General features: G+C 39.8%; 1 protein-coding gene across 6 annotated transcripts in view; it reads right to left on the bottom strand.

Annotated features, from left to right (window-relative positions):
* ELAPOR2 (endosome-lysosome associated apoptosis and autophagy regulator family member 2) overlaps positions 1-22951 on the bottom strand; it is a 221111-nt gene that overhangs the window by 47752 nt on the left and 150408 nt on the right. For all 6 annotated transcript variants that reach the window (XM_019958586.2, XM_070787651.1, XM_070787649.1 and 3 more), the window contains 4 exons: positions 20640-20792; positions 19642-19730; positions 3345-3525; positions 1777-1905 (listed from right to left, as the gene is read on the bottom strand). In XM_019958586.2, the coding sequence (XP_019814145.2) occupies positions 1777-1905; positions 3345-3525; positions 19642-19730; positions 20640-20792 (552 nt within the window). The remainder of the gene's footprint in view (positions 1-1776; positions 1906-3344; positions 3526-19641; positions 19731-20639; positions 20793-22951) is intronic.

Here is a 22951-nt window from a genome sequence, read left to right as displayed (position 1 = left end):
CCAGTACATAAAGATGTACTTACACATACCTGTTCCACAACCATGGGAAATTCCAATTGAGCATACAAAAGAACCTCAAAGTACTTCAAGTCACACAGTCAAGTTGGTCAAAGCACATCCACTTTAATTCCATGATGCAGTAATGACCTTATGAGACAGGTTACCCTGGGCCTCTCACTTTGATCCCCATTATTCTGAGCACTGCTTTCCTCAAGGCTAGTTACTGAACCACCAGTCATAAAATTATAATCACTCTTTATCTTTGTATCTTTCACTTACTGTTTGCTATTTCAGTATCACATGCTAATATTGCAGCGATATATACTTAAATTGAACATTTCAGAAAATCAGGAAAAATTTAAATTATAGCCTCTGAGTGAATGAGAAGCCTTCCCTGGTGGCTCAATGATAAAGAATCCACCTGCCAATGTAGGAGACAGGATCTTCCCTGGGTTGGGAAGATCCCCGAAGAAGAAAATGGCATCCACTGCAGTATTCTTGCCTGGGAAATCCCATGGACAGGAGAGGCTGGTGGGCCACAGTCCATGGGGTCGCAAAAGAGTTGGACATGATTTAACAACTAAACAACAAGTAAATGAGTAAGCAAGTGGCTAAATTAAATATTGTCATGAGATTTAGACTAAGAGTAACATCTTTAAAAAATTAATGTTTCAGATAATCCTCACTAGTAAGTGCATGCACACACAAGTGTACCAATGCTTTCATCAATACATTCTTCTTATTTTTGCAATATCTCAAACTTCCTCAACCACAGGATAATTTTAGAACATAAACCCTATAGTCAGGTAATAATTACTATGTAATTTCTCCTTCTCCTTTAGGAAAAAAATCCCAAAAGTGGGATTAAGTGATAAAGAGTACTGCTCCATAATGTTCTTTATATATAAAGGCTTCCTTCATGCATCTGTTTAACCAAAATTATTCAAAGATCTAGGATTTTTCAACCTGAGTACTCATGTGTACACCTCACTCCCCACATTTCAAATCTGTTTATTTGGGATAGGTGCTGATGTAAAACAGATGTGATTAAATAGCATTTTTCCAACGATTAAATACAGTATTGAGAAAAACTGAACTGATAAAAAATACCAGTGAACTTATAAAAGTAAAGAGCACATTTTAGTATCCGTAACATCTATGTCTAGTGTCAAGTTTAAAAATGCACATACAGATATTGTCATTCATTCGAACAACAAATATTGCAGAATAACTAAGTGCTACGCTCACTAAAACGTAAGAATCAATAAAATTCAGCAACCATCCTATAGAGTTCAGCCATGTTTCCAAGTTATCAGTAAGTGAGGTTGATACATGTTTGTAAACACGGTCATAGACTCCATAGGAAGAGGAATAAGAGATGATTTAACCCTCTCCAAGCTCAGTGCTGAGCCAGAAAACCAAACCAGGCAGAACACTCCATAAAGTGGTATGTATACACTATGACCCTTCCAAGAAAACAACATAAATTTCATTGCCTCCCTTAGTAATCTATTCTAGTATTTATAACAACCATGAATGGTGATCCTCAATATCTATTTCAAAACTGACTCCAAAAATGCAAAATAGTTTATATTCTTATAGGACAGTCATGTGGTTGCAGCACTGTATTAACTATTTTTATGTGAGGTCTGGGAAGACAAGTAGCCAAGAGATAAGATTAAGGTTCCTCATACCAATCTTTAGTGGGTTTTTACACAAGTGAGTCCAAGAGTCACTACCACCAAAATACATTAAGAAGGCTGATTCTGAACTCACCATTCATTCCGTCACACTTTGAATTCCCAACATTGAAACAGGAGGTTTTCATGTTGCCAGGAAGTACATTCCACCATTTATATTCAAACCCAAGTGCAGGCTCCGTTCCTGCTGGACATGATCTACATTCTACAAGAGACGAGTGGGACAGAGAACTACAATGATGTCACATCTGGTTGATTTCCTCTTCCTCTGTTCCAAGCACTACTAAACTTCAATCATCAGGGAGGCAAATAGTAAGGAGAGAGAGTAAAGCTCTTAAGAATTAACAACTTTTTCAAGAGCAGTCTGAAAGAAAAATAATTCTGGGTAGAGTATACATATACTTGACTAACATGAAAAAGGAAACAAACACAAACTCTTCTAAAATAATTTCTTTCATTTCTGGGCGTAACTGCTTATACTGAATTAATTTGCATAAGAAAGGTAACTCTGAAACAACTTCTCTTACATGTGATTTTAGAATCAGTTTTCTCCATTTCATAAATAAAGAAATATTACATCCTTCCTATTAGTTACTAAACTTAACAGAACATTATATCACTTAATTATGGACTGATGACTTGAAATTCAAAATATAGGGTATACTGAAAAGTGATGACAGGAGCTGTGGGGTGTGGCAAGAGTCAGATTTATAAACAAACCTTATTTAAATTAATATTTAAATCTGCAACATTAAAATAAAGTGTCTTTTACAACCATTGTTTTCACGTAGCCAAGACACTCTGCATTACCACATCAGTAAAAGAAGGGGAGAGAGAGAAATTGTTTATTGAGCAAGCATTTTCTGGTACTGAAGTACTACAGGAGACATTTTCATATACTTCTCAATGATGATGAGCTAGATATTATTCTCTGCAATTTTACAAATGAGAAAACTGAATTCAAATTAGTGGATACATCATACTATTGATAGCCTGGCAGGAAGCAGATTTGAACACAAGTCAATTCAACTGCTTTTTATGCTCTCAAAGGCTCTGGATATTAAGCATACAGCATGGCTATACTCAAGTAAGGTATCTACAACAATAATGCATTGTAATCTTTAATAAAATTAAAACAAATTCTGTAACCATCTTTCTTTAATATTGTTAAGATTTCCCCAAATGTACACGTTGAAACAACCTACTTAGGGACTATTTAATTGCTACCTGATCAAAATAATCAATTTTTTCTAATATTATGGTATAAAATGTGATTATTCCAATTGAAATAGGAGTTGTATTTTATGCTTACATCAATGTTTGTGTGCACACACACTGGAAAAGGAGCACTTATCCTTAATCACTTAAATTAGTGGAATTCTCTTAAAAATATCCAAAGCATCATCCCATTAAGAGGATGTGTGTTACATGAAATGCCATTAAAAAACTATTCTTTGCTATACTGAATAAGCCACTGCAGTCTCATAATTCCCTTATATTTTTTAACTCTTCTTCAGCCTGTGAGATAAGAAAATTATGTGTTCTAAGGAATTTTCCATAAAAGCAATTCAGGACAATGTCAGTGTGACCCAAAAAGTTTATTTTACTAAAGGTCTGATTCTTGGGCCAATTGATATCCCATACCCTTTGTTCCATCCGAAAATGTTCCAGGAGGGCAGGGATGGCAGGAAGATGATCCATTGTTATAAAACCCAGGGTTGCAAGGTGGACAATCCTTCTTCTCTCCAGAAGGGGGCAACCTAATAGCATCCGTGAGATCCTCTCGGCAGATTTTGGGCTCTATCCATTTGTACATTATCTGTGTCTGCAAAAGAAAAAGAAAAAAAAAAAAAAACTTGCAGGTCCTGTAACATGCTTTATTTGCTTTAAACTTCCAGTAACAAAAATGTTAAACTGACAGCTTAGGTAAGGTCCAAATAGTGACAGAACAGAGTGCCAGCTGAAGAGAATCTAAAACTTCAGTAACAAAATGAGACAGAAAAAAACACTTTGGTGGGAAAACGACAGTTACCTCCAAATGGTTTTATGCTAAGCTGCAAAGACCTTACCTCATATACACAGGGTATCATTATGAAATTCCTCTTTAAAACATACAGAACACAACTGCAACTCTTACTCTTCTAGCCACTTGTTCACTTTATCCCATAAATGCCCTAAGTTTCTCTGCAGACTATGTTCCTTGTGTTGAGACCCACCCCTCACTACTCTCTTCCTTTCCCCTTTCTACATCATCTTGCTTTGCACATAGTGATGATAAAACAAAAAAAGTTACATTTTTAGTTGAATATCTCTAGCTTCACATTTCAATCCCGTTATTTCATACACTGGTAGCTCTTCTCTGAGTCTTTCCAAATAACCTGAGGTTAGACTACAAGAGCCGTAGCTAAACTATTTCCTCCTGAGGCTTCTAGGCCCTGCCACCTGTGTTCTAAATGACAGGATTAAGATCTCCTCTACCTTCATGGAGGGTAGTCTTTTAAACTTTTCTTCTCACACATGCATGTACCCAAAAATAAAACAAAATACAACTAAGTAGCTACAAGTCAGCCAAACCCAGAAAATTGTGATTATAAAATTCTTATATTTTGGAACTAGAAAGAAACATTAAGTGAGTTAGCCATTTCAAAACAAAATGTATATGCTCAGCGAAAAATAGAAAAGGCAGTCTACATGCAAAGAGAAAAATCACTCAAGTTCTTTCATAGTTTAACACGCTTTTTAAAAATAGACTAAAATTTATTTCATATGTTCAGCTGAAAGTACCATTTCTCCTTGAAAGCAATGATAAGTCTAATATTGAAGCAGGAGAATCAAAATTAAAGACAATTCTCTATAGTTATTTCCAGTTAATAAATCATATATAGTAAGCCCTTGAGGCCACTCAATTTTATTCTCAAATATTAATAAATTACCTTATCTGATGAAAGCTACTTAAGAACATAGTTTAAAAAGTAGATGTCTCAGCAGAATTATAAATAACTGTTGTTTGGGATTTTTTTTACAATTCTGCATTTATGGCCTATGTCATGATACAGCTTAACCAGCCACTTCAACCATCTGCCTTTCTCACCATCTGCAAAAATGATTGCTATTCCTGCTGGAGTTTCCTAAATAGCTGAAAAAATTAATTAGATTCTGTATCCAACAGGAGCTCTCAATTCCTCTGAGAAAGACAATGTAAAATTCAGAGAATGTAAGCAAATAAACACATTATGTTTAGGGGATTGTCTTTTTAAAAATCTGGCTTAATAAGTATAGAAAACAAGTTTCTGATGATGATCAATTCACAAATTTGCTGATTTATTTTGACATTAACTAAAACTGCAATGAGTAATGTGTGAGGTATTGCACTGTCGGGAAGAGATGGCTCCCATATGCCAGTGGGTGTGGTGCTGAGGCTGTGCACTGAAGGCTCATCTTGAAGGCATTGTGCAATCATCCCCACCATTTCAGGAGCTCAGTTATATTATGCACAAGTTTGTAAATGAGGAAACTTCAGATAAGAGCCCCAAAGTCATACACAGCTAGTAAATGGTAAACTAGCACTAGCCAAGGAGAGTTGGTTTGGTGGGGGTAAAAATAATAAAAATTTTTATTGATTTTAGACAAACTCCCTAACCACATTATTTTCAAACCAAGCACAGTATATGTTTAAAATTTAGAAAATGTGCACCACCTTTAAACACTTGGAAGTCAAATTGCAAATGCTCTGTAGTAAAAGTTTTGTTTGCAAAGCCTCTTGCTTCATATGCAGATTGATTCTGTGCCTCTCTAATGTGGACAGATGCTTTCAAGTCTGGCTGACTGGGGAAAGATAATGATTAATATTAATGATATTTAGTACCAGACGGCTCACAGTGCAGGTGAAAAACCACAATCAACTCATTCTTTGGCAAGTTGAGATAAAATTATGAAATGCTTTATGAAACTAAAACCCTAATAGACCAAAACTTAGCAGATTGCCATTAAGGCTACAGAAGAGCTGTAAGATCCATGTATACTTATATTAAGCATAAGTAAAATATGTTTTAAAGAGATGCATCAGACGTATCAATTGGAAGCTGGTTTTCACATAAAAATACCATTCAAATTTGAGACTGGGTTTGCCCACGGTTGACAGCTTTCTCCCTTTGGAAGTCTCTGCACAAACCCACCAAACCCTTTGCAGACTGACAGCTCATCTAAGCTAAATTACATGTGATTTAAAAGGATTTACTGATTGCCACTCCAGCATAACAGCGTGTGCGTCACAATGTTCTAACTCAAAAGTTTTCAGGCAAACAGTCTATCACTCACCTCTCTGCCTCTCCCAAACCTTGATACTCTCCAGCTGCAAACCACTGGGCACGTATCACCACTTCTCTTGGAAGTACCACACCATTCTGCCAAGGTGTGAAAGACCACTCCTTCAAGGTTGGGCTCAACATCCACAAATGCTCTAAGCTGGTCCTCAGCCCACACTTCTATGTATCAACATAGAGTGAATGTCGACATTCTAGGAATCAGTGAACTGAAATGGACTGGAATGGGTGAATTCAACTCAGATGACCATTATATCTACTACTGCGGGCAGGAATCCCTCAGAAGAAATGGAGTGGCCATCATGGTCAACAAAAGAGTCCGAAATGCAGTACTTGGATGCAATCTCAAAAAAGACAGAATGATTTCTGTTCGTTTCCAAGGCAAACCATTCAATATCACAGTAATCCAAGTCTATGCCCCAACCAGTAACGCTGAAGAAGCTGAACGACTCTATGAAGACCTACAAGACATTTTAGAACTAACAACCAAAAAAGATGTCTTTTTCATTATAGGGAATTGGAATGCAAAAGTAGGAAGTCAAGAAACACCTGGAGTAACAGGCAAATTTGGCCTTGGAATACGGAATTAACAGGGCAAAGACTGATAGAGTTTTGCCAAGAAAATGCACTGGTCATAACAACCTCTTCCAACAACACAAGAGAAGACTCTACACATGGACATCACCAGATGGTCAACACCAAAATCAGATTGGTTATATTCTCTGTAGCCAAAGATGGAGAAGCTCTATACAGTCAGCAAAAACAAGACCAGGAGCTGACTGTGGCTCAGACCATGAACTCCTTATTGCCAAGTTCAGACTTAAATTGAAGAAAGTAGGGAAAACCACTAGACCATTCAGGTATGACCTAAATCAAATCCCTTATGATTATACAGTGGAAGTGAGAAATAGATTTAAGGGCCTAGATCTGATAGATAGAGTGCCTGATGAACTATGGAGTGAGGTTCGTGACATTGTACAGGAGACAAGGATCAAGACCATTCCCATGGAAAAGAAATGCAAAAAAGCAAAATGGCTGTCTGGGGAGGCCTTACACATAGCTGTGAAAAGAAGAGAAGCGAAAAGCAAAGGAGTAAAGGAAAGATATAAACATCTGAATGCAGAGTTCCAAAGAATAGCAAAAAGAGATAAGAAAGCCTTCTTCAGCGATCAATGCAAAGAAATAGAGGAAAACAACAGAATGGGAAAGACTAGGGATCTCTTCAAGAAAATCAGAGATACCAAAGGAACATTTCAAGTAAAGATGAGCTCGATAAAGAACAGAAATGGTATGGACCTAACAGAAGCAAAAGATATTAAGAAGAGGTGGCAAGAATACACAGAAGAACTGTACAAAAAAGATCTTCACGACCCAGATAATCACGATGGTGTGATCACTGACCTAGAGCCAGACATCCTGGAATGTGAAGTCAGTGGGCCTTAGAAAGCATCACTACAAACAAAGCTAGTGGAGGTGATGGAATTCCAGTTGAGCTATTTCAAATCCTGTAAGATGATGCTGTGAAAGTGCTGCACTCAATATGCCAGCAAATTTGGAAAACTCAGCAGTGGCCACAGGACTGGAAAAGGTCAGTTTTCCTTCCAATCCCAAAGAAAGGCAATGCCAAAGAATGGTCAAACTACCACACAATTGCACTCATCTCACATGCTAGTAAAGTAATGCTCAAAATTCTCCAAGCCAGGCTTCAGCAATATGTGAACCGTGAACTTCCTGATGTTCAAGCTGGTTTTACAAAAGGCAGAAGAACCAGAGATCAAATTGCCAACATCCGCTGGATCATGGAAAAAGTAAGAGAGTTCCAGAAAAACATCTATTTCTGCTTTATTGACTATGCCAAAGCCTTTGACTGTGTGGATCACAATAAACTGTGGAAAATTCTGAGAGATGGGAATACCAGAACACCTGATCTGCCTCTTGAGAAATTTGTATGTAGGTCAGGAAGCAACAGTTAGAACTGGACATGGAACAACAGACTGGTTCCAAATAGGAAAAGGAGTACCTCAAGGCTGTATATTGTCACCCTGTTTATTTAACTTATATGCAGAGTACATCATGAGAAATGCTGGACTGGAAGAAACACAAGCTGGAATCAAGATTGCCGGGAGAAATATCAATAACCTCAGATATGCAGATGACACCACCCTTATGGCAGAAAGTGAAGAGGAACTCAAAAGCCTCTTGATGAAAGTGAAAGTGGAGAGTGAAAAAGTTGGCTTAAAGCTCAACATTCAGAAAACGAAGATCATGGCATCCGGTCCCACCACTTCATGGGAAATAGATGGGGAAACAGTGGAAACAGTGTCAGACTTTATTTTTCTGGGCTCCAAAGTCACTACAGATGGTGACTGCAGCCGTGAAATTGAAAGACGCTTACTCCTTGAAGGAAAGTAATGACCAACCTAGATAGCATATTCAAAAGCAGAGACATTACTTTGCCAACAAAGTTCCATCTAGTCAAGGCTATGGTTTTTCCTGTGATCATGTATGGATGTGAGCGTTGGACTGTGAAGAAGGCTAAGCACCAAAGAATTGATGCTTTTGAACTGTGGTGTTGGAGAAGACTCTTGAGAGTCCCTTGGACTGCAAGGAGACCAGCCCTGGGATTTCTTTGGAAGGAATGATGCTAAAGCTGAAACTCCAGTACTCTGGCCACCTCATGTGAAGAGTTGACTCATTGGAAAAGACTCTGATGCTGGGAGGGATTGGGGGCAGGAGGAGAAGGGGACGACAGAGGATGAGATGGCTGGATGGCATCACTGACTCGATGGATGTGAGTCTGAGTGAACTCCGGGGGTTGGTGATGGACAAGGAGGCCTGGAGTGCTGCGATTCATGGGGTCGCAAAGAGTCGGACACGACTGAGCGACTGATCTGATCTGATCTGCTGCTGTTTTTCCTTGTCATTTCCCCCCTGTCTCTTCTCTAAATGCTTTAAAGCCTGGGTCCTGTTCTTCCATTATGTGGAAGACAGCATGGGGATATAACATTGTCCTGAAGGTTCTAGCTGGGGCTTTAGGTAAGTAAATGTTCTAAAACTAAATATAATAATAATAATAAACTGAATCGACACTATACATGGATGACCTTATGGTATGAGAATTACATCTCAGTAAAGCTTTCTTTCAAGTAAGGATGTTAAGACTTGTGAAATTTTTATTTTAAATTCAGAAATTGCTAGTCACTGAAAAATGCCACGTTTTTCCATAATCCTAATTAAGAAACAAAGGCCCCAAGTACATTCCACTTGCTTAAATCATATAGGAAGAAAGGCACATCTAAAACCCATATCACTGTATACCCTATTTTTTAATGTTATCTACATCTTACTTCTGCTATAAAATTCAGAAGGACTGTTACAGACGCTGATCATTAAAACGATTTGTAATATTGAATTAAAGAGCAAAGAAAGTACTAGATAATATGACACAAAAACACTAGCAAACCTTTATGATCCAACAATTTCCTAGACTCAGAGATGAAAAATTTCCATGGTTGGATGTCTTCTCTGTAAAAATTTCGCTTCTAAAATGCCCTTCCCTACCAGGCACTCTCTAGCCTTGACAGAAAGTTTCCAATTTGGCAAAACATGATGTTCCAGAACTGGGAAGTTCTGGTTGTTAGAACATCATTACATACAACTGGAATTAATGTTCTTTAAATATGCCTTAATGAACCCAAATTTTGCCTTATGGGATAACACAAAAAGGTCTATTTGTTTTTTATTTTAAGACTTTCTTTCAAATGCTTAAACTTACTATTCAGGAAATTCTAAGTATCTACTACATGTAGAAGAACACTGTAGGAAATTTAAATATTAGTAAGACAAACTGTTCTGAAAGAGGTTTACAAACCTGTGCTTGTAAGAGAAAGATTTACAAACTACTATAATATAAAAAGAAAATATATGAAGAGGATACAAAAGCATCAGATTTGGAAAACAACAGAGTTGATTGGAATTCTAGTCTTAAGACATAGCCACAAATAGCTATGACCTTAGAAAAATTATTTAATCTGATTAAGCCTGTTTTCTAATTTTCAAACTGGGTATACTAATGTCCAGTTGCACAGCTGTTGAAAAAAAGATCTGGAAGCAATGCTTGAATACACACACAGAGCAAGCATGTAGATAAATATGTAAATGACACCAGCCTCTGCTATTAACACTATCACTACTATTACTATTATCATCATCATCATCATCATCATTTCCAAGAGAAACATGAAATGTCATGGTTATGCAAAGGAAAGAGAGATCAAATCACTTTTGGACTAGCAGGAAACATCAAAAAGATGATCACCAGTCCACCATTAGATGGGGTCTTTCCTCCAATCTGAAAAAATATTTCTAGTAACTTCAATAATATTTCATATGAACTAGTTATCTACTTCTTTTCTCTGGAGTCTTCCCATTTTGTCAAAATTTCCTCAAGCCTCTACAGAGTACGGAACACAACACTCTGTGTTAATCATACATCCACTTACTAATTCTCTCATTCATTAATTCATTCAAAAGATAATTCACTACCTTCTGCATTCTGGGTACTCTACTAGACCTAAAATTTTTATATTTATTTTTTTTTAATAATTAAGAACATGTTTCTGTCTATGGGAAGCAGAGTTCGGTGAAGGAAACAGTCATCTTTACAAGTATTTGCAATAAAGTGATCTCATATCAAAGAAGACTCTAGACAGTGCCATGGACTGCAAGGAGATCACACTGGTCATTCTTAAAAAAATCAACTCTGAATATTTTGGAAGGACTGATACCGAAACTCCAATACTTTGGCCACCTGATGTGACGAGCCGACTTACTGGAAAAGACCCTGATACTGGTAAAGACTGAAGGCAAAAGGAGAAGAAGGCGGCAGAGGATGAGATGGTTGGATAGTATCACCAACTCAATGGACATTAACTTGAACAAACTCTGATAGATAGTGGAGGACAGGGAAGCCTGCAGTGCTGCAGTCCATGGGGTTGCAAAGAGTTGGACATGACTTAGTGACTGAAAAACATATCAAAGTATTGCAAATGTTGACCATCACATAAGCATCAAAAGAGGTATGTACAAAATTCTGTGGGAATTCCCAGGATTTCAAGACAATCTTGCCAGATCTACGTTATTTAAGAGTGATGTATTCTGGAATTTATGCAGAATCACTCTGATTTTATTGTGCCAACAGACAGTATCTCTTTCTCATTTGGAACTAATTTGTGTGATGATGAAAGGAACTGGGAGCCACATGGTCTAGCCTTTCCAGCCATAGAGATTAACAGGTGAACTAAGCGGTATAACCAGAGTAGTTCACACTACTGGACTGAATGGCTGGTCTGAGATGGGCTCGAAATTCAAGCAGGGCCAGTATTTTCAGAAACTTTGTTCAGCTCTCCTTTGATCAAATTCTCTAAGGATGACAGTGGCTGGAATGGAGATATCAGAGTGTATCTGGCACCACAGAAAGAAGCTATCTGAGAAGGAAATCAAACTGAGCCAAGAATATTGGTGAGAAAAGCAAAAGAAAGGCTTGGTAAAACTGTTTGCTCTGTGATAACTTCCCCAGTCACATGAGTCAAGGAACTCCTGCCCTGCCTGTTCCCACTCAAATTCTGAAAAGTATTTTTTTTAATTCAATACATTAATTTCATAATCATCTCCAACTACAGAAGCCAAACTGACGTGGTATGGAGCTGAGCATGACCAGAATGTGGGGGTGAGAGTAGGGAGTTGCACTGGAATACAACTAATGACATAAGCAAGCGCTAGAGTAGGCGTGCTTTCATAGCAGTAAGTGAACTTGAAATTTTAATGTGTGTTTTGTTTTTTAAAGATTGCTTAGAACCCACATTTTACAAATGTTGCATGAGGTACACCTATATCAGATCAGATCAGTCGCTCAGTCATGTCCGACTCTTTGCGACCCTATGAATCGCAGCACGCCAGGCCTCCCTGTCCATCACCAACTCCCGGAGTTCACTCAGACTCACATCCATTGGGTCAGTGATGCCATCCAGCCATCTCATCCTCTGTTGTCCCCTTCTCCTCTTGCCCGCAGTCCCTCCCAGTATCAGAGTCTTTTCCAATGAGTCAACTCTTCACATGAGGTGGCCAAAGTACTGGAGTTTCAGCTTTAGCATCATTCTTTCCAAAGAAATCCCAGGGCTGATCTCCTTGCAGTCCAAGGGACTCTCAAGAGTCTTCTCCAACACCACAGTTCAAAAGCATCAATTCTTCGGTGCTTAGCCTTCTTCACTGTCCAACTCTCACATCCATACATGACCACAGGAAAAACCATAGCCTTGACTAGATGAACCTTTGTTGGCAAAGTAATGTCTCTGCTTTTGAATATGCTATCTAGGTTGGTCATAACTTTCCTTCCAAGGAGTAAGCGTCTTTTAATTTCATGGCTGCAGTCACTGTCTGTAGTGATTTTGGAGCCCAAAAAATAAATTCTGACACTGTTTCCACTGTTTCCCCATCTATTTCCCATGAAGTGATGGGACTGGATGCCATGATCTTCGTTTAAACACATGCAAAGATTCAGTGCTTGAGATCTGAGCCCAAAAGAATGTTAACTAGTTGACTGGATAACAGACAAATATTCCTCAAGAGAGGGCATCTTTTAATATTAACAAAATATTTGATAGAGCTTCTCATTATCTCCCTGTGGATAAGACAGAGAGCTGTCGACCAAATGATATGATTAGTGGATATATGGCTAGTTTAAGAACTATATGTAAAACATTTGATTTTATAGATTTTTTTTTATAAACACTTCACCCAGGTTTTACATAGCTCTGAAGCCTTCCCTGATTTGGTCAGAGCACCCAAAAGCTCAGACTTCTCTCCTATAGCACTAATAATAATCAGAAATAGTGACTCATTTTCTATAACAGATTATCTCTTTTTCTAAAGTCTAGACCAGATGTGCCCAAATTGCTGAGATCTTCGACCAGCAGAGTCAGAATTACCTGGGAACTTCTTCGAAATGTACATTCCAGGCCATGCCCTGGATCTACTGAAATAGAAAATCTGGGACAGGAACCTCCAGGGGAGTCTGATGTTCACCAAAGCTGAACAACAACTGCTCTGCAGTCTATGGAGACATGTATCTTCTTCTGTCTGTCCTTACTTGGCTCTGCACTCATCATTCAGCACTCTGCATATAACCAGTGCTCAGTAAAGATTCACTGAATGAATGAGTGAATGAGTAGACGCTCCACATTTTTCATGATGTGAATGAGTCTATTAATCAGGATTAGAATGGTTCCAGTTACCAATTAAAATTTTCCTTAAAAGTGTACTCTATAGGCAGGCAGCATATTAAAAGGCAGAGACATTACTTTGTCAACAAAGGTCCATCTAGTCAGGGCTATGGTTTTTCCAGTAGTCATATATGGATGTGAGAGTTGGACTATAAAGAAAGCCGAGTGCCGAAGAATTGATGCTTTTACTGTGGTGTTGGAGAAGACTCTTGAGAGTCCCTTGGACTGTAAGGAGATCCAACCAGTCCATCTTAAAGGAGATCAGTCCTGGGTGTTCATTGGAAGGACTGATGTTGAAGCTGAAACTCCAGTACTTTGGCCACCTCATGCGAAGAGCTGACTCATTGGGTAAGACTCTGATGCTGGGAAAGATTGAGGGCAGGAAGAGAAGGGGATGACAGATGATGAGATGTTTGGATGGCATCACTGACTCAGTGGACATGGGTTTGGGTAAACTCCAGGAGTTGGTGATGGACAGGGAGGCCTGGTGTGCTGCGGTTCATGGAGTTGCAAAGAGTCGGACACAACTGAGCGACTGAACTGAACTGATAGGCAGGAAGCAAGCAAATAACTAAGTTTCAAAAACTTGAACATTCCTGTGTCATATGAATTATAATGTTCAAAATCTGTATACCTTAAGAGCCATTTCCCTTGATGATGCTCTCCAAGCAAGGGGATAATAAGATCCAAAAGAGCATGACAGGACAATAAGAGTCAAAAGACAGTCAATGAATGCCCTGGGAAACATCATTAAGCCACCAGCAAATTTCCAGGCTACTCAAAGCAAGAACAAATAACTCTTACAAAGATGAAACCAGAACAAAAGAAAATGTTGTAATAAAATCAGAAAATATTCAAATGGATGTGTATAATAGACATGTCTTCACTATATCTGTTATCTAATTAAGTTCACATTGCTTTTTGTTCACTTCTGAAGCTAGAAACCTCTCTCTTAAAGACTTAGATCAGTTTTTAAAGAATCGGTGACATAAAAGAGATAATTAATAAGGACCTACAGTATGGCACAGGGAATTCTACTCAGTACTCCATAATGACCTATGTGGGAAAAGAATAGAGTGAATATATGTATACGTATAACTGATTCACTTTACTATATAGCAGAAACTAATTCAAGATTGTAAATCAACTATACTCCAGTTAAAATTTTTAAAAAAGAATCACTGAGTTTATGGAGTGCTGGTACACTGTTTTGCTATATATCAAAAACACAAAAAGAGCGTAAGTTGTCTGTATCTGTGTACACAATATGCCTGTGGAGGTACACATGTGCCCATATATGTGTGTGTATGCATGTATGTGCACCCTGTACAATCTATACTTAATATGTGGCTCTACTTCTTTACTTCAGTTCAGTTCAGTTGCTCAGTCATGTCTGTGTATTTGAGACCCTATGAATTGCAGCACACCTTCTTTAAGCACAGGCTAACTAGATTTTATCATTCTATTCACTGACATCATTACTCACTGACATAATAAAAACATGATTTTTGAATATTTTTATTATAGCAAAAACAAGATACATTTGTATATTAGATCTTATTCATTTACGCTTCAGGAATGTTTTCATTGTTGTTCAGAGCTCAGTTTAGTTCAGTCGCTCAGTCATGTCTGACTCTTTGTGACCCCATGAACCACAGCACACCAGGCCTCCCTGTCCATTACCAACTCCTGGAATCCACCCAAACCCATCTGGCAGACAGCCATCTGTCTGTCATCCCCTTCTCCTCCTGCCTTCAATCTTTTTCAGCATCAGGGTCTTTTCTAATGAGTCAGCTCTTCACATTCAGTTCAGTTCAATTCAGCCATTCGGTCGTGTCTGACTCTTTGCGACCCCATGAATAGCAGCACGCCAGGCCTCCCTGTCCATCACCAACTCCTGGAGTTCACTCAAACTCATGTCCTTTGAGTCAGTGATGCCATCCAGCCATCTCATCCTCTGTCGTCCCCTTCTCCTCTTGCCCCCAATACCTCCCAGCAACAGAGACTTTTCCAATGAGTCAACTCTTCACATGAGGTGGCCAAAGTACTGGAGTTTCAGCTTCAGCATCATTCCTTCCAATGAACACCCAGGACTGATCTCCTTTAGGATGGACTGGTTGGATCTCCTTGCAGTCCAAGGGACGCTCAAGAGTCTTCTCCAACACCACAGTTCAAAAGCATCAATTCTTCGGTGCTTAACCTTCTTCACAGTCCAACTCTCACATCCATACATGACCACAGGAAAAACCATAGCCTTGACTAGACGGACCTTTGTTGGTAAAGTAATGTCTCTGCTTTTGAATATGCTATCTAGGTTGGTCATAACTTTTCTTCCAAGGAGTAAGCCTCTTTTAATTTCATGGCTGCAGTCACCATCTGCAGTGATTTTGGAGCCCAAAAAAATAAAGTCTGACACTGTTTCCACTGTTTCCCCATCTATTTCCCATGAAGCAATGGGACCAGATGCCATGATCTTTGTTTTCTGAATGTTGAGCTTTAAGCCAACTTTTTCACTCTCCTCTTTCACTTTTATCCAGAGGCTTTTTAGTTCCTCTTCAGCTTCTGCCATAACGGTGGTATCATCTGCATATCTGAGGTTATTGATATTTCTCCCGGCAATCTTGATTCCAGCTTGTGCTTCTTCCAGCCCAGAGTTTCTCACAATGTACTCTGCATATAGGTTAAATAAGCAGGGTGACAGTATACAGCCTTGACGTACTCCTTTTCCTATTTGGAAGCAGTCTTGTTCCATGTCCAGTTCTAACTGTTGCTTCCTGACCTGCATATAGGTTTCTCAAGGCCAAAATATTAGAGATTCAGCTTCAGCATCAGTCCTTCCAATGAATATCCAGGGTTGATTTCCTTTAGGACTGACTGGTTTGATCTCCAGGCAGTTCAGGGGACTCTCAATATCTTCTCCAGCACCACAGTTCAACAGCATCAATTCTTCAGTGCTCAGCCTTCTTCACAGTTTAATTAAAGACTAGAGTACCAAAGAATAGCATGGAGAGATAAGAAAGCCTTCCTCAGTGATCATTTCAAAGAAATAGAGGAAAACAATAAAATGGTAAAGAGTAGAGACCTCTTCAAGAAAATTAGAGACACTAAGGGAAAACTTCATGCAAAGATGAGCACAATAAAGGACAGAAATGATATGGACTAACCGAAGCTGAAAATATTAAGAAGAGGTGGCAAGAATACATAGAACTATACAAAAAAGATCTTCATGACCCAGATAATAAAGTGATGAAAAGTGAAGTGATGTGATGTGAAGTGAAATGATGTGATCACACGATGGTGTGATCATTTACCTAGAGCCAGACATCCTGGAATGCAAAGTCAAGTGGGCCTTAGGAAGCATCACTACAAACAAAGCTAGTAGAGGTGATGGAATTCCAGTTGAGCTATTCGAAATCCAAAAAGATGATACTGTGAAAGTGCTGCACTCAATATGCCAGCAAATTTGGAAAACTCAGCAGTGGCCACAGGACTGGAAAAGATCAGTTTTCATTCAAAAGCCAAAGAATGTTCAAACCACCACACAACTGCACTTATCTCACAAGCGAGCAAAGTAATGCTCAAAATTCTCCAAGCCAGGCTTCAACCGTACATGAACTAGGAACTTCCAGATGTTCAAGCTGGATTCAGAAAAGGCAGAGGGACCAGAGATCAAATTGCCAACAACTGTTGGATCATCAAAAAAGCAAGAGACTTCCAGAAAAACATCTACTTCAGCTTTATTGATTACCCCAACGCCTTTCACTGTGTGGATCACAAAAAACTGTGGAAAATTCTTAAAGAGATGGGAATACCAGACCACCTGATCTGCCTCCTGAGAAATCTGTATGCAGGTCAAGAAGCAACAGTTAGAACTGGACATGGAACAACAGACCGGTTCCAAATCGGGAAAGGAACATGTCAAAGCAGTATTATTACCCTGCTCATTTAACTTATATGCAGAGTACATCATGCAAAACGTGAGGCTGAATAAAGCACAAGCTGGAATCAAGATTGCTGGGAGAAATATCAGTAACCTCTGATATGCAGATGACACCACCCTTATGGGCAGAAAGTGAAGAAGAACTAAAGAGCCTCTTGATGAAAGTGAAAGAGGAGAGTGAAAAAGTTGGCTTAAAACTCAACATTGAGAAAAGTAAGATCATGGCATCTGGTCCCATCACTTTATGGCAAATAGATGGGGAAACAATGGAAACAGTGACAGACTTTATATTCTTGGGTCCCAAAATCACTGCAGATGGTGACTGCAGCCATGAAATTAAAAGACGCTTGCACCTTGGAAGAAAAGCTATGACCAACCTAGACAGCATATTAAAAAGCAGAGACGTTACTTTGCCGACAAAGGTCCATCTAGTCAAAGCTATGGCTTTTCCAGTAATAATGTATGGATGTGAGAGCTGGACTATGAAGAAAGCTGAGTGCTGAAGAATTGATGCTTTTAAACTGTGGTGTTGAAGAAGACTCTTGAGAGTCCCTTGGACAACAAGGAGATCAAAACAGTCAATCCTAAAGGAAATCAGGCCTGAATATTCATTGGAACGATGCTGAAGCTGAAACTCCAATACTTCGGCCAACTGATGCAAAGAACCGACTCATTGGAAAAGACCCTGATGCTGGGAAAGATTGAAGGCAGGAGGAGAAGGGGACAACAGAGGATGAGACGGTTGGATGGCATCACTGACTCAGTGGACATGAGTTTGAGTAAGCTCTGGGAGTTGGTGATAGACAGGAAACCTGGCCTGCTGCAGTCCATGGGGTAGCAAGGAGTCAGACATGACAGACTGAACGGAACTGAAAACATAAATTTAATTTGCCTTACTTAATATAAAAGAAAGTTCAGCCAAGAAAAGTTTAGCTAAAGAAACATGATTCCAAATTACTTTCAACCCACCTTAATGGAGGAAGGCACAGAAACCCACTCCAGTATTCTTGCCTGGAGAACCCCCATGGATAGAGGAGTCTGGTGGGCTACAGTCCATAGGGTCACAAAGAGTCAGACACGACTGAAGTGACTTAGCATGTAATGGCTCTCTGCATATATTTTCTAAATAGAAATAGCTCTTACTTGGCCATTAACATACATTCAACATCATACTTCATAAATCCTTGCTCTTTAAAAGCTGTTAACGTTACTCTTCTGATTGAAATTCACAGATGCACTTCTAAATGAAAATGTCCATAATTTAAACTGTCCTTCCTTTGACTTATTCTAAGTACTTGTTATACTGTAAATATAAGAATATACTTTGTGTTAAGTATTGGGAAGTAAATTTAAAAAGCTTAAGGACTAAGGGTAAGATGAACAATTATATAAATATAAAAATTATAGATGAGAACCTAAGGACAAAAATCAACATCATTATTTCAAAGACGCAAACACACACAAAGAATGCTGCATCACAGCCACCTTAATCCCAGGTTCTCCTGCTAACATAGACTGGTAGGCTAACTTTTTAATTAAGACAATGGCAGGTCAACTGCAGAGTTCAGGTTTGTATCCTTCCTCTGGCTAAGTGCCATTTATATGGTAATTAATTTGCATTTTCTAAATGCAATTACACAACAATCTGCCATAACTGCATCAGCCTATGGCTGCATGGCTTTTATTGACTGAACCTACTGAGTAACAAAATAATTGAAGAGAAGTCAAACATTATCTTCATTCTGTGAGTCACAGAACATATTTTAAGGCTGTGCTCTCCTGATACTAATATTCCTGAAAAAATTTAACTGTTTACAATAGCACTAACTGACTGAGCACTCACTATGCACCAGGCCCTGTGTTAGGGAATCTTAAATGGAGTATCTCATGTATTTTCCTGGCAGCCCTATGAAGTAAGTACTGATACTATTCCCATTGTACAGATGAAAAACTCTTGAGACTTCAAGCACACAACACAGCACTAATAAGCAGTGTGTGTTAGTCGCTGTCATGTCTGACTCTTTGCAACACAGTGGATCCCATGTCACCCTGCCAGGCTTCTCTGTCCGTGGAATTCTCTCCCAGGCAAGAATACTGGGAGTGGATTGCTTCTCTAGAGGAACTTCCCAGCCCAGGGATCAAACCCTGGTCTCCTGCATCGCATGCAGATTTTTATTGGTTGAGCTACCTACAGGGAAGACCTAATAAGCAGTAGATATGAAAATCAGAGCCAGAAAGGTGGGCTTAGGAGTCTAAATTCTTAAATTTCCTCTGTGCTACTTAAACACACGTGCTATATATCTGCTCATTTAACTGTCTAAGGAACAAACTGTAGTCTGTTCAAAATAGGAAAAGGGGTGGATAAATGAGGGATGTAGATGACTGAACATAGCCTGTACCTTTCCTTCCTCATCACATGGAGTGTGGATCTGGAAATAGTCTTTTGAGGTACAGGGAGGGCGCTCCATACACTCGCTGGATCCTTCTTCTGCAACACAAGAATGCATTTCAGAAATGAGTCATTTATGTTGTGACTCTACGAAAAAGGCAAACATGAAAACAAGCAAACAAACAAAAAGCAGACAAGTGAAAAGTAAAAATAATCTTGCCAGAAGAATTTAGGTAGAACTAGTTACTCCTACTGCTGCTGCTAAGCCGCTTCAGTCGTGTCCGACTCTGTGCGACCCCATAGACGGCAGCCCACCAGGCACCTCCGTCCCTGGGATTCTCCAGGCAAGAACACTGGAGTGGGGTGCCATTTCCTTCTCCAATGCGTGAAAGTGAAAAGTGAAAGTGAAGTCGCTCAGTCATATCCGACTATTCGAGACCCCATGGACTACAGCCTACCAGGCTCCTCCATCCATGGGATTTTCCAGGCAAGAGTACTGAAGTGGGCTGCCATTGCCTTCTCCAAGAACTAGTTAGGCCTAGAGCAAATGAAGGCCTGGATTTTTTTTTTTTTTTTCCTAGAGCAATAAAATGTTTCCAAGGTACACAAGAAGCATATCATAGCTTTCTAAGAAAACATTAGATTTCCTTCATTATCACTGCATGTTGTAAATCTGGAACAAATTAAGTTTCTAAGTACATCTCCATGCCAACGAATCATCTAAAAGTACAATACAAAATTTTTTTAGGCAAGTATAAACATATCCAAAACAGCTACCTGGGGGTTGTGGAACAGAAAACATTACGGACAAAAAGAAAAGTTCTGCAGAAAGAGGTAATTAGAAGTCCTATTTTATCCACTAAGTATGAATTCATTTCAGGACTTTGGTTTCTGGCCCACTGTTTTCATCACATTGTATGTGTGATTTCTGGCTTATGACTATATACTGTCCACAAACATAAATTTAGCAAAAAAGATCAAAGAGTATAAATGGGAGACTCATCTTACCTGAAAATTGCGAGTCCTCATCACACCTGATGCATTCTTTGGCTCCCTTCTCAGAATAGGTGTTTCTGGGACACACTTGGCAGATGAACGAACCTGGTTTGTCGCTAAAGGTGCCGGGCTTGCATGGAAAGCATTCTGATGTGTAGGCCACCCCTGTGTGGTAACGGGAGACACAGCATGGAGGGAGGGCCCTGTACCACCCCTGTGTGGTAATGGAAGAAAAAGCATGAAGGGAGGGCATTATATCACCCCTAAGTGGTAATGGGAGACAGAGCATGGAGGGAGGACCCTGTGTCACCCTGTGTGGAAACAGGAGACAGAGCATAGGGGGAGGTCCCAACAGCAACAAATCAGCATGTCCTTGCTTCTGCTACCAGAAGTGAACAAGAAATATTAATAGTAAGCTCAACCCAGGTCTTTTATATACCATTAATTCAACATCACAAATGTATTTACTGTTTGTAGAGAGCTGGGATGAATACTGAATTGAACAATGAAGTATAGTGAACAGTTAAGAGATTCAGATTTGATAGAAGTATATAATCAGTGTATGAGATTCCATAGTAAGATGGCAGAGTAGAAGGATGTGCGCTCATCTTCTCCTGCGAGAACTCCAAAATTACAATTCACTGCTGAGCAACTGTCAACAGGAGAATGCTGGATCCCACCAAAAAAATATACCCCACTCCCAAGGGCAAAGGAGAAGCCCCAGCAAGACAGCAAGAGGGATGAAATCACATTTAGAACCAAACCCCATACCCACCAGAGATGCTCAGAGGGCTCAAACAAAACCTTGTGTGCACCAGAAAAGTCCTAAGAGATTGAGCCAGACCTGCCTTTGAGATCTGCCTTTGAGTGTTTGAGTGTCTCCTGTGGAGGTACAAGTCAGCAGTGGCCTGCCACAGAGGCAGAGGCTCTGGATGCAGCAGACCTGGGTATGGCATAAGCCTTCTTGGAGGAGGTCACCATTAACCCCATCACAGAGCTGCAGGAACTTACACGGGACTGGGGAAACAGACTCTTGGAGGGCACAAACAAAACCATGTGTGCACCAGGACTCAGAGACTCCACAGAGACTGAGCCAGAACTGTGTTTGAGTGTCTCCTGCAGAAGTATGGGTGGTATGGGTCAGCAGTGACCTGCTTCAGGGGCAGGGGTTCTGGGTGCAGCAGACCTGGGAATGGCATTAGCCCTCTTGGAGAAGGTCACCATTAACGCCATCATAGAAGCACCAGAGCTTACACAGGTCTGCGAAAACAGATTCTTGGAGGGAACAAACAAAACCTTGTGCACACCAGGACCCAGGAGAAAGGAGCAGTGATCCCACAAGAGACTGACCCAGACTTGCCCGTGAGTGTCCAGCAGTCTCCGGCGGAGGCATGGGTCACTGATGGCCTGGTGCAGGGTTGGGGGCACTGAGTGCAGCAGCACATGCATGGGACCTACTGAAGGAGGCCCCCATTATCTTCATTACCTCCACCATAGTTTGGCCTCAGGTCAAACAACAGGGAGACAACACAGCCCCACCCATCAACAGAAAATTGGATTAAAGATTTACTGAGCATGGCCCCACCCATCAGAACAAGACCCAGTTTCCCCCTCAGTTAGTCTCTCCCATCAGTAAGCTGCCATAAGCCCTGTATCCTTATCCTTCAGAGGGTACACAGAATGAAAACCACAACCACAAAAAACTAATCAAACTGATCACATGGAACCACAGCCTTGTCTAATTCAATGAAACCATGAGCCACACCATGTAGGGCCACCCAAGACTCACGGGTCATGTTGGAGAGTACTAACAAAACGTGGTCCACTGGAGAAGGGAATGGCAAACAACTTCAGTATTCTTGCCTTGAAAGCCCCATGAACAGTATGAAAAGGCAAAAAGATAGGGCACTGAAAGATGAATTCCCCAGGTTGGCATGTGCCCAATATGCTACTGGAGAACAGTGGAGAAATAACTCCAGAAAAATGAAGAGATGGAGTCAAAGCAAAAATAAAACCCAATTGTGGATGTGACTGGTGATGGAAGTCCGATGCTGTAAACAATACTGCATAGGAATCTGGAATGTTAGGTCCATGAATGAAGGTAAATTGGAAGTGGTCAAACAGAAGATGGCAAGAGACAATATCAACATTTTAGGAATCAGTGAACTAAAAGGGACTGGAATGGGTGAATTTAACCCAGATGACCATTATATCTACTACTGTCGGCAAGAATCCCTTAGAAGAAATGGAGTAGCCCTCATAGTCAACAAAAGAGTGTGAAATACAGTACTTGGGTGCAATCTCAAAAATGACAGAATGATCTC

Source organism: Bos indicus, chromosome 4, assembly GCF_029378745.1.
Source record: "Bos indicus isolate NIAB-ARS_2022 breed Sahiwal x Tharparkar chromosome 4, NIAB-ARS_B.indTharparkar_mat_pri_1.0, whole genome shotgun sequence".
In the NCBI taxonomy this organism is placed as follows: domain Eukaryota; kingdom Metazoa; phylum Chordata; class Mammalia; order Artiodactyla; family Bovidae; genus Bos; species Bos indicus.
Note: the sequence above shows the minus strand (reverse complement) of the source record. Positions and strands in the feature narration are given on the sequence as shown.